This window comes from Hyposmocoma kahamanoa, unplaced genomic scaffold, assembly GCF_003589595.1.
Source record: "Hyposmocoma kahamanoa isolate Upper Pololo Valley unplaced genomic scaffold, ASM358959v1 66, whole genome shotgun sequence".
Lineage (NCBI taxonomy): Eukaryota > Metazoa > Arthropoda > Insecta > Lepidoptera > Cosmopterigidae > Hyposmocoma > Hyposmocoma kahamanoa.
This window is the reverse complement of record NW_020653854.1, coordinates 11,377,499-11,390,945: the sequence shown is the minus strand read 5'-3', so window position 1 is coordinate 11,390,945 and position 13,447 is coordinate 11,377,499. Positions and strand designations below refer to the sequence as shown.

General features: G+C 34.9%; 1 protein-coding gene across 1 annotated transcript in view; it reads left to right on the top strand.

Annotated features, from left to right (window-relative positions):
* LOC113231763 (RYamide receptor-like) overlaps positions 1 to 12,695 on the top strand; it is a 91,767-nt gene extending 79,072 nt beyond the window's left edge. Inside the window, exons 6-7 of the mRNA XM_026466281.1 lie at positions 1,345 to 1,432; positions 12,387 to 12,695. Of these exons, the coding sequence (XP_026322066.1) occupies positions 1,345 to 1,432; positions 12,387 to 12,592 (294 nt within the window). The 3' untranslated portion in view covers positions 12,593 to 12,695. The remainder of the gene's footprint in view (positions 1 to 1,344; positions 1,433 to 12,386) is intronic.
* Positions 12,696 to 13,447: the final 752 nt, after the last annotated feature.

The window sequence follows — 13,447 nt, the reverse complement described above, 5'->3', positions numbered from 1 at the left end:
GCAATACTCTTAAACGTACTTGATCCCTAGACACTTTTGATGTGTGTATGTTTCTTACATTGCACGTTTGACAAGTAAATGTCAATTGACAGTCGACAAAGTACAATATAACTATTTCATTAGTAATAAGTACTCGGTTCACAAATACGTCTCGGAAAATTTATATTAATACCATTGACTTACAATTATATGGACGTCGGGTCCGCGCTAAAAAGTGTCCGCACTTGTAAGGCGCTAAAATCGTATACAGAGCGCCAAACTCCGCTTTAGTCTTCATTTGTTCGACTGAGAGCGCGATACTACGATGACATTACAATTTAAATTTCGAATAGGTTGACTTGGGACATTTTTTTCGTGGTTTTTGTATTAGACCCGTCGTCCATGTATTTGTAAGTCAATGATTAATACGAAATTTCCATGGCTATAGTACCTAATAGTAATTATTCAATTAATCATCTATAAGAATTTGATTTCAGAACTACGTATCTTATTGATGTTTTGTTTTACTTTCCACGTGAACAATGTACAACTGTAAAACTATTTTAACCGACTATAAAAAGTAGAAGGTTCTCAATTTTTTTGTATTTATGTTACGCGATAACTCGCATTTGTGAACCGAGAGAGTACCTCAATAGCGGTCCCGTTTAAATTTGAAGGAAATATTCCACCTCTAAGGGCGGCAAACTAGGGGATGAATCCGGTTTCGCGCACTTGCCGGTAACCGATTTTAATAAAACTTGGCAAAGAGGTGTAAATCTGTGAGGTCGTTTTTTTAGTACTTATTCTGTACTGACCATTTTTATAATAATATTTACTTCTTATCAATCAAGTTAACAAATATTATATATACTCTTATATAACTCTTTTAATTGTGTACATGGTTATTTGTAAAATAATAACAAGCTCGCAGAACTATATTACTAACATCATAACTTTTAGTCCATAACCTTTTACTAAACGAAATTTACCAAAAACGATGTTTCAAGGTTTTGTAGTGTCCGACTCTCTCTCTGTATTTGGTAATAAAGTAAGTAGTAAGTTCAAACCCCCACACGCACGCGTCCTGCCCGATGACTTCACACCGTCCTGCATTTTGTATCGGATTGGTACGCTAGTGTTTTCTTTGTTAGCGCACAGAGTTAGAGCGATCTATTTTTTTGGTGCAAAAGTAAAATCTGATGAATTATTAAAAGTCTCATAACATCATAAACAACAAACAAAATTTGTTGTTTATGATGTCAGTAATTAGTCCTGTGAGGTTGTTAGTGTTTTATAAATAATCCTGTATGATTCAGAGTGCAATATTATTAATTTCCTTAGAGTCTAACTTTGTCTTGTTTTCAGATTTTGGGAGGGCTGCTGTGTATAAAATTTGCTGAAACGGGACGTTCTTGCCATCGATCAAGCATCTGTGAAGGTGTCCCCCTGACAGGTAATACTTTGTAATCATTTGTTACCTACACGTTAATAATACTTTGTAAGAATGTACGGCTTAATGAAGTAAAATAAAGGAATAGAAATGCTGAACAAATTATACGTATAACTTACGTGTCTTTGAATGATTTGAGGAGATAAAAATCATTGTATGTGAGAAGTACTGATAGGATAATTGGATGCTTACCATAGACATAGAAAAAAAGGTGAGATATGGTATGGGGGCGTGGTTCGCGTCGTCTCGATATGGTCAAAACGACCATATCGAGGTGACACGCCTACAAACATCGCCACAGTGACATGGCTATCGTTGTACATACAAGATCTCTCGTGAAACGTGAAAATGCCAAGTTGTAGCGATACACCTTGTAAAAATTGGAGTGAAAACAAAAATTTTTAAACCAGTGGGATAACATTCTACCGGCTGTTTGCATTTTTAGTTACTATTTCTATTATTATTCAATGTTTTCTTTTTGTCTCCATAGAAATTTCTAGACTCAAATATAGTGATGTTCATTTACGAAGACTGATGTTTATCGACAAAAAATTTTTACCGAAATGTTTGAATTTCTTACTATAATTTTTGTAATTAAAGTCCCTAAAATATCGAAGCGAAAAGCATTCACGTTAAATTGATTTATTTTATTTTATTATTATTATTATTACTAAACATTTTATATAAGAGTAACTTTAACACAACTCATATTTCGGATAACCGTTTCAATTTCATGTCAATTTGGATGTTGCAGTTGCTTGAAGAAAAATTTATGTGTTTTAGATATTTAAATTCCATCATACTCGTAGATTAAACGTAGAGAGTATTTTATATTTTTAAGTTTTTCCAATGAGTTTAAAATAAAAGAAGGTTGGATCGAAGCTGCAGGAAAATCGAAAGATTGGTTTTCTTATTACTATTTCTGACTTTGTTTAAATTTCCATAGCAAATGCATTTAAAAAATAAATAAAATAAAATCGGCTTTATTTTACATGTGCATGCAAAATAAATTAGAAACAATTATAGAAAATGACATAAATCCTTCATAAAAAAACAACATAATTTAATTTATTAAATTCATTGATGGTTCGAGTTTACTCTTGACAGTGACAGCTTCAGCAACCCGTGGTAACGTATAATGGAAAATTGACACTGGCGACGATCGCCATATTTTTTATATTATTCTTATAAAACTGACACTGGTCCAAGCCTAGTGGCCGCCATTAAGAAAATAATAATAATTTATATTAATATATTAATTTAATAATACACCAGTACCAGTGTACATATAGTATGAAAAATGAAATATTTTTTAATATTAAAAACAGCCACATGGTTTCCAACTATCGATTGGGTTGGACCACATCCCTCGTTGAGTAGCGTCAGTTTAAGGTTAATAAGGTTAACAATTCACGGAGCGGTTTCCATCCGCGCCAGTCGGTGCTGCTAGACAGCGGTTTTATTTCAATACTTACGACTCTTTTTTTTTTCTTTTTTTTTTGACGGGGGGGGAAATCTTTATGGATACCCCTGAGCCCAGGGAGACTCAGGGGTTATGTGGGGACAATACTTACGACTCTGCAAGTTTGAGCGGGCACGTAGCTGCCGCGGTTGCGGGCACGAAACCGTTGCGATTGTGGAACGGACCGCGAAGTTAGTGGGAGTTAATTGCAAGTCGCGCGGTTAATAGAGAACTTACCCTGCGTGCGCCTGCACCACATTGCGCCTGAACCGACCGCCAAAGTGTGAGGGCGACAACGGCCGCCAAGCGCGCAGGTCTTCGCGTTCTGCGCGGTTCTACTAGTACGCGCCGTGAAATGTGCTACTAATTTTACATACTTAACTGTTACATTCTACAGATGCCACGGTCCCGCGGCAGACGCGGGTGAAAACCGCTCCGTGAGTTCTTAGTGTAACGAAAAATGAGTTTCAGCGCCATCTAACGTGTAATAGTTAGCTATTATATACTAGCAGTATTTTTACTAAAACGCCACCTGTTGGTGAATGGCTGAACCAGGATGAAAAAAATAATGAAATATTGTAATATAATTCTTATTCAAGTGACTGTAAGTTTAACTTTGTTAAATTTTAAAATTGTTTTACGTCGTTTTCACGTTTTAAGCCCTACCCAATCAAAATCTTTAAGTTATGGTAGTAGATAATAGAGCGTAAAGTTTAAATTGCATACAAACTAAAAAGTGGCGACATCGGTACCCGATCTTACATAGCGTCAAAAAAGATGTAAAAAAACAAAAGCGTGTAAAAAACAAAATTTACATTACAGTAATTTGCTTACCTATGAAATAAACATTATTTGAGTTTGAATTTAAAAAGAATAAAATTTGATAGAAACAGTTAATTAACACTTATTATGTTATTAATAGTAAAATTATAAACAACACGATGATAAGGGTATAATGGGTTAAGCAAAAATGGTATCGAGTGATTTATTCTGCGATGCCTGCCCAAATCGTGTTCGTTTCTGACACTGATCAACATTTTTAGGGCGAAGCTAAATCAAAGCCTCTCTCGTGAAAGCTCGCTCTTTATTAACGATCTATTCATGAAAAGTATTTTGAAGTGGGAGCTCATCAAATTAAGTTCGGCAACGCTGTCAGTTTATTATGGTGTTAAATTAAAAAATAATGTATTTAGTACAGACGCGGTTGAAGCGTTTTTTTAAAATACCAAGTGACTGGACGAACAAGTTGTGCGTCTAATTTTAAACGACACGCCAGTCCATAACAGTTGCAGGGCCAGGAGTGGTATTCTGTAATCGTTGAGATTCGCTATTCGATATTCGTTATGCTTTTTTACCGACGGTATAGATTTTGTCGACAAATGCTATTCTGTACACTACTTTAACAGATTTTAACTACAATTCGGTTCGATACGTTCGTTAAGATTCGATATTTTTATCGGCTCTTCGAGAGCACCCTGTTTACTTCGGTATTCTTAACGACGCGCATTCTTCTTACATTTCACTGTTAGATATCTGTGTTTTGATCGCAATAAGTGGAAAAAAATCACTTTTTGCCTTAATATAAGCCAAAATATTTCGTAATTGAAAGGGACTTGTTCTTGGCTGTGACTTGTAATCACTTGTTTATGTCGTGATGCCGCGATTGTAGAGGTTAAGGTGAGCGACGTTTCCCTAGTAAATTCTCATTTCATCAGATATTTATCTTAGAGGATGGGAAAAAATAAAGTAAATATTTATAGAACTCCAATTTGCTTATTATTGTATCCGTCATTTTGCAGAAGTATTCAGAAAAAATAAACACAAACAGTACGTTTCCCTTTAATGTCATAAACTTTGCACAAACTAAAAAACCATAGATAAGAATGTTTGTAAATAACTATTTGAACGCTCGATCGTGATTGGTCGAGAAATATGTTTCTCGACCAATCACGATCGGGATCCTTCCGCCTTCCGTCGGGATGTTCTCGTTTATGAAACTTTGTTATGTAAATTTTGATAATGAAACGCTGACGTCACATCGCTGTCGGTATGCGTCGGTTGCAGTAACGATTTTCGTTATCGTGGATTTACAGAACAGCATAATCGGTAAGTTGTCGATACGGCAACAGACGATTTTCGCTATCAGAGCCATACCGAATCATAACGATAGCGATTACAGAATACCGCTCTTGGATTTTAAATCGCAAAGAACTGAGGGACACTGCCACTGCGCCTGTGATCTCACCAGCACTCTTACCTTTCAAAACCGGGACGCAGTAATGCTCATATTACTGCTTGGCGGTAGAAATTTAGTAAGGTGGCAGTATTTCCCTGGACAAACCCTTTCACAGGGAATTCTACTGCTATTAAAACCTGTACATTAATGATCGTGACAGCAACTTCTTTATCTTTAGCAAAACGCAGGTACGATGTTGGACTCTATAAAAGTAAATAATAAATGGCTTGAAGACGCTAGTTCAGGGAGAGATTTGTTTTTTTACTTGAAGATTTTATACTCTGTGAACGATATACCTACCACAAAGTGCTTCCCGTCATTACATTTTTAATTGTGACGTGATTATACATGTATGATGGAAACAAACACTAAAGAGACCGTGTTGACGGTGGTAATGAGTACTTAATAATAAAACATCTAAGACGGCTTTGTCAAGGTTCTTAGTATTTCCATTACAATTGACAAATACGAGCACGAGCAAACTATTTACTATCTTTAAACAGGTCCTTACACTTATGGGTCTTACAGTCTATCACTTACTACTAAACTACGTATACAGATGGGAATCACATGTGACGTCACAGGATAGTGATGACGGCTCATGCTTCTGTGCCAAATCAAATATCTAGTTAAATTTGGAATTTAATTTTTAATTTGAAATACACATTTATTTTGTGTGTTTCAGCACTAATGGTGGTCGAGTCTGGGTCTCAAACCGCACGTAAAATATTTGAAATCAAATACTTAAAAAATTAAACGTAAAACAAAAGAATAACAGGATTGTCGTTACGATAATAATATCTACATTATGATATAAGTGCGGTAAATTGAAAATTGTAATTTTCAAAGCGCACGTATGTCATACGACGTTTTATAACATATTTGCGTGGAAATAAATAAGACTCTGACTTTCTTAAATTAATAAATCTTTAATTACTTGTTAAAGCAGTTATAGAAATTTGAACAATTTTTAAAAGTGATTGTTACGTTGCCAGTTGGCATTTTTAATGTTGTCAAGTTATTATTATTAGTTACAATCTCCCCAGTCTCTCTCTCACTCTCTTGAGTGAAAATAGGAGAAACGAGACCACAGAGTTCTGCAGTCGGTGGCGGCGGCGGAGGCGGTTGCGGCTGCGGCGACTGTTGTGGTGGAATTTACGCGTGTGTACTCGTAGATGGTTGAAAGTCAACACTTGACTCCAAATTTATGTTCCTTGTAATGCGAGAGCTAATTTCTTCTTTATTTCTTATCGAGTCTTCTATGTATCCTTCGGCTACATTGCTTGACCGCCATCCTCCGTGGCGTTTTAGTGTCAATAAGTCCGCACCTGAATCGGCGAGCAATGTAGCCGAGGACCTTCTGAAACTGTGCCCTGTGTATTCATGTGCTTGAGGCAAATTTAAGAAAGTGGCAATTTCTTTCGGCATTGCTCCCAATTTATTAATGCCAATGGGTTGATTAGCGCATTTTCCATTTTGGTAATTTTGAAAAAATCTGTTGGAATTAGCTTTTGTTGAACGAAGCGCTTCGTATTTCTTCACTACGTCGTAAAAAGGCCCCTGTATTGTGAACGACCTTGGAATTTTATTTTTTGTGTTTTTGACCTGGACAAGAAGAACCCGCCCATGGTTCTCGACATCATTAGTTGTTATGTTTGCCAACTCTTGACGTCTACATGCACCATTTATACCGAATATTAATACAACCTTAGAATAATAACGCATAGAATGATAGTTTCATATCAAACGAACTGTCACAAGTGAGGCAAAAACCAAATTCATGTAGGCGTAAGCAACTTGTAACTACGCTCGTCGGCACGCACACAAATATACAAATAATGATGCCATGGAATAACATTTCCCTCAAAAGTGGGGAAATTGTATCTTGCTTAACTCATCATTAAGTTAAAGGTGCCTACAGATTTGCCCGACATTGTCGATCAGGTGCCTACAGATGTGCTCGGTTTTGTCGATGAAAAACGAATATAGCACTTATTTGTAAATCCAAGATGGCGGACACGATTTTTCAAAATATGCTATATGGGTATCCTTTTCGAGGTATTTGGGGATGCTCATTACGAATATGGCACTCATTTCTAAATCCAAGATGGCGGGCACGATTTTTTCAAAAAAATGCTATGTGGGTATCATTTTCGAGGTATTTGGGGATGCTCAATGTGAATATGGCACTATTTGTAAATCCAAGATGGCGGGCACGATTTTTCAAATAATGGCAAGTTGGGTATCGTTTTCGAGGTATTTGGGGGTGCTCATTACGAATATTGCTTTTGTTTGAACTGTCGTGTTTGCCATCTTGGATTTAGAAATGAGTGCCATATTTGTATTGAACATTCCCAAACATCTCGAAAACGATACCCAACTTGCCATTATTCGAAAAATCGCGCCCGCATCTTGGATTTAGAAATAAGTGCCATATTCGAAACCTAAAACCGAAAATGCCATAAGCAAACATTAAAGAAAATAACTGTTAAAATAGATTAAAAAATCGCTTAAGAATGCTCCCCTTTTAAGAAAATAAAATATTTTAATATAAAATATTTCGCTTGAGTTACGAAAAGAAAGACATATAATAAGCTATCAAAGTTGTACTGGTGGTGCCAACACTATAGTAGAAACAAATATATAAGTACTGTAAATTTGTTGCAATATGTGCTCCAATTCAAATAAAATTAAAATAAATAATTATTCAATAAAGCATGAACGCAGAGCCGTTAAAAGTATTATAAAATAATTAAGTGTCCCAATCACTTACAGGAGTTAACGAAAACATTTAATGTTTATTAAAGTAAATATTAGTTCAAGATGCGCAAATAAATCTAAATTACAGGCACCACTAAAATTTACGTAATATAATTATTTTGATACAGAATAGCAAAATGGGGAGAAAAAAATTCGTTACTTTGCAACACTTTCGTATCTTGTTGCCGCGAAATTATTTTTCTGTTTTAGTGAATATTTACATAAAAATATGAGTTGAAACGCATTACTTACTTGTGGAATGCGATGTTAGTGTCTATTTTATGTTTGTCTGTTGTATTTTTACACCCATTTACCGCACATTTCGTCATTTTTAGCAAAAAATTTTGGAGCTGTTCGCGGTGCAATATGACCTTGAGCACTAACAGCCCGCGCGCTCCTGGGACGCGTTTGGAACCCTCTAACTTGCCTCACTTAGCGTGTGCGGGCTAGGTTTCTATGCGTTATTATTCTAAGAATACAACCTGAAAAGAGACAAAAAGAACGTATAAACATCTATATTGTAAAGAAATACGAAAGTGAAAGAAATTAATAACAATAATTTAGTTTCAACTGACCTTTGTTGCCAAATATCGCCAATCCGGAGCTTCTTTTAGGAACTTCTTGATATTGTCAGCCGAAAATACTTTCGACTTTTTACTTACATGGCCATCTGAGCGTCTTTTTAGAAATGCTATCAAGTTGGAGTATGACTTGATATCAATACCATGGTTTGTTTTCATAGTGCTTTTTAGCATTGAATAGTAGCACCACAATGAGCTTGACTTATATTTTTGAGAAAGTTCCATCAAATAGGCTAAAAACACGTTTTCTGAAATTGAATTTGCATTTTTGCTTGTTTTTCATATGATGAAATTTTGATACCCTTGTAAGTATCTATCGGTCGATTTTTCAGGTAAGAGGCTTAGAGTAGCCTTTTTCGCTGCGTTTAAGACTTGTGGCGGTGTCAAATTAATAAATTCATCACTACTTGACGACATTTTCAAATAAAAACAATACAGCGAAAAGAAAAAGCGCGCGAAATAATTTTTACTTGTCCACAAATTAGCCATGCGCGCGCATCAACGTTTTTTTTTAGGCAAAGGTATAAAAATAGCCAGTATTACTAATAAAGTAAATTAATATTTTTGTGTTTTTGTTACAGATAAATGGTTGAAATTTATTGTCGAAATTAATTAAATGAAAGAATTAAATGTTTATTTACTATATTTTATCTCCCAAAGTTAATTTTATTCATAAAATATTGACCACTTTTCTAACATAAAAACTCTTTGCAAAGATTTAAAAAAGTATCGTTCATTTTTAGACGGAGCATCTTAAAAAACCGTGCGTGTTACTTTATTAAAAGAAAAAACTCGTGCGTTTTACATTACAATAACGCACTTGTGCGTTTACATTACAATAACGCACAAGTGCGTAATGAAATACATTACGATATTGAAATTGGTGTGATTTCAGCCACTTTACGAGCAAATATGTTATAAAGTACATTATATAATAACACCTACTTATCATCTACAAGACTAAGAGTCGTATTCTAGAACTCCACTCAATGCTCAAGTCAGGATTTCAGTATGGTTTAAAGCACTCGAAATAATACTCAAGTCCCTGCGGTTAGGGTCATATTTCCAGTGCTTGAAATCATACTCCGATTCTGACTTGAGCATTGAGTAAAGTTCTGGAATACGAGCCTTAGAAGGGAGGAATTATTACTAAACTATCAAAGCACAAACACATCATATAGTTTTTTTTTAATAATCACAGATAAGAATAGAATAGATAAGGTACAAACGGACATTCTATTTTATTTTATTGAATGATTTGTGATTAGCGCGTTGTTATATTTATGTAAGTGTATGTTGTTAAGAAATACTGTTTATTGTTCGTTTGTTTAATGCTTGTGTATGAGTTGTCTGAAGCTACATATAAGTGGAAACCTGTAATTGGCTTTACATTTATTTTCCTGTTTTTATTAAATGTAACAAGCTGTTGGTTTTCCATGTACAAATAAATAAGTAAATAAACATTTGAATACTTTCAAAGCTGAGGAATAATGCTTATTGCAAGAAATGGCAGTCTTAGTTTGAACTATTAGTCGAACTTTTTCATAAAATTAATATCTAATCTACGTGACGTACATTTTAGCTGGATTTTCTTTCTAACGGACAAGCTTACAAAAGCTCAAATACGTATAATCGCTCATCGTGATTGAGTGCCAAATTGACAGTCAGATTATACATTTTACCCACGCGTTTCCCATAACGAAAATCGAGCGATATTTTCAATAAACAATGTTTGATCTACGTTTTCGAATATACTTATAATGAAAACGTTAATAAACGTATGTATTTGCTTGTATTTTAATCAAGCACAGAGGTTTGTTGTGTGTACATAAGCCTTTAAAGATTCTAAAATGGATCATCTGGCCTGGCATGACCACAAAGGCAAAAGAGCTACCTATCAGAAGTCCGATATGACATTTTCCAGAAATAACGTTTGTTCGAATTTTCATAACTTCGAAAGTAATTTTGGGAGTAAAATGTTTTTTCTTTTAAACCCAATTTAACCTAACCTAACCGAACCTAATCGTTACTTTGCGATGTTTATCGCAAAGTAACGATTAGGTTCCAACATATCCTGAAAGAACTATGGTTTCGTTATAATTCGGTTTTCGGGGTAACGAAAATTCGAAAGAAACGTTATTTCGGAAAAAATAAATTACGATAGGTTACGAAGCAAAAGCAAGCTATATTTTCCTCAAACGTGACGTGGCGTGAGTTAGAGCGGCTACCCGGTTTGTGAAACACGCGATTGCATCTGGACACTATCGGTTTATAAGCGGTTGCATCGATGCAAACGCGCGACTGCATACATGCCGTCGCTTATTTTGAATCATTAAAATGAAGCTTTGCGTCACGATTGTATCGCTGCTGAGTCCACTACCTCAAAACGCTGTGTTTTTTGAATGCGTGTAACAGCGAAAGTGTGGAATCAATTCACTTTGAAAAAAAACATATAGGATAATTTAAGATATACACCGATACGGTGTGAAAACACGATTCCTAAAAATTTTCACTACAAAAAAATAAACAAATATACATCGAAATTTTACAAGAAAGCCGCTGTATTCAATAGGTACTTTACATATATCAATTATTATTTTTTTAACTAAATAGAACGCGTAACTATACGATATACATTTTTGAAATTGCTTTAATTACGTTTGTAAAAAAATAAATTCTGAAATAAAGTGTCGCTCGACCTAAGCAAAATGAACCGTATTAGTACAGAAAAGTTTGAATTCGAGCTGAGGTAGTATCAACTCTAGTCGCGCATGTGTGTAGAGGTAGACGTTTAGCGACTGCGTAGTTAAAAATCGCCGTTTGGAACCGCTCTTATCTCTACTGGAGCGAGCATGATCATTGCGCACACCGAAGCTATAATAGAAAGATGAATTTTCGACGTTCACGAGTTGTGTGCCAATAGTTAGCGTGCTGATTTATTTTTGAATCATTAGTCAACAAACCTGGTACGTTTGATTAATCGCGTTTATGTGAAATTCTTCTGCTTTGATCGAAGAAATAATTTTGTTTTGTTAATAAAATAAAAGTCAATAGGTGCATATGCGATCTCTCTCATAATTTTCAGCATTTTTTTATAGATTCACTTTGGAACAATATTTAATTCAGGGAGTGTCTCTGTTGTGCACGTAATTAGTTATATGCATAATTAAATCTGTGTTCCTACACACATTTCTTTTATACTACAATCTTTTTGAATTCGTTTTATTATCTGATTTCATACATTTTTTTAATTTCTTTTCGAATTTGAATCTCAAACCATTATTACATTTCATTTTACTTGTGTTTTACTACCATATTATTAATTTATTTTTTGTGAAATTACTCCACTAGTTTGTCATGACTATTAATACAAAGATCGACCACAAATAAAATTTCCTTCGATTTAATAAGACTGGAACCTGCGTCTGTATGTTAAACTCGAACAAGAAATTTTTGTTTGTCTTCGATTTTTAATTATATTTAACAATTTTTTTGTCAAAGTCATTTTAATTTAATTTGTTGTGCCACCTTTGAAATCCAAAGGTTAACTACATAGTTAGACGGCTCAGGGGCTTCACTTAAAGTTTTGCGATATGGCGGAGGTTGTTAAATTCAGAGTGGATTGAAATTCAGACTATTATATCCTTCACATTCAATTGACTGTAGACATAAGTACCCTTTCCTAGAAAACATTTCCTCACCACGTAGCAGCTATAAATAATTAATTTAATAAGTAATAAATAATTCATCATGCCGAGATGTTTATAACGTTTAATATAAAATAATTTAAAAGGTATTTTTGAATAGATACATAAAGGAATTTAATTTTATTGAAACATGTAAATACATATAACATCAACTAAAAAAATAATTCCAAAATTCCAGGTAGTATAGCTAACACCGCTATGTTATTTACAGAAATGGGGGCCATGAACGGATCGACGACGGTACCACGACGGAGTTTGGTCGGTTGCAAGTGCCGACTAACTCGGAACGGAATGGCGAATAACTCCAAATGCTCGAACTGCACTTCTTTGAGACAATTGAAACTGTTGACGCATCCATTGAGCAGAACTCCGTCTGCCCCGGCACGAGCTCTCTCTGTACGCTCAGACTTTGCTTAAAAGGCAGTGATCGTGTTGTGTTGTCCCTAGAAACTTTGGTGATGTTTAGTTAAACTTTATTTAATGTTAAATTTATTGTGTCTGTGTACATAAATATGTTTACGCATATTTCAGTTGCGCTTGTTCTTCGTGTTTAGAAGTTAAAAAATATTCATTGACGTAAGAATGACTAAAGATGAACATTATTTGTAATAAAAATAGTAAAGGTCTGTTATCATAATCGGTTAATAAGTGTAAAACATGTGATTAAAATAAAGTTTGTTACAAAGCATATGAGTTTTTTCAAATATTGTATTATTATTTAATATTATTTTGTCGCTATTTTTGTTAATAAAAAACCGTGAGCATGGCTGTGGGAGTCATCACACTTATGTCTACGTACGGTTTTTGCACCGTACAATAAGTCTGTTAACTTATGCCACGCGTAACTTGTGTCATTTATTGTAAAAGTAAATTAAGTCCTTGTAATGAAATTTTGTACTACTGAGCTTTTAGCAAATTAATGTGTAGTAATTTTAGTTCTGAGACTAAACTAGTAATGCCATCTATGGGATGTCAGTGCAATTATTGGAGTTATTTCACTTTTATAATGAAATATATGACTAAATGTGAAACTTTTAAACAAAAAAATATGTGTTTTAAAATATGGACTTATACCACTTTTAACACAATTATCATTAAGGCTTCAAACTCGACGACAGCGACCGGCGGCGGGCGGCGCGGGCGGCGCGGCGCAATGGCGGCAGCGGAGCGGCCGGCGTGCTGCGTGCTCGCGCGACTTGATCAAAATGCCTAGGTTTGCATTGTGCTGTTCTTGACTATATCAACAGCGGCGCGGGCGGCACGACAAGAGCG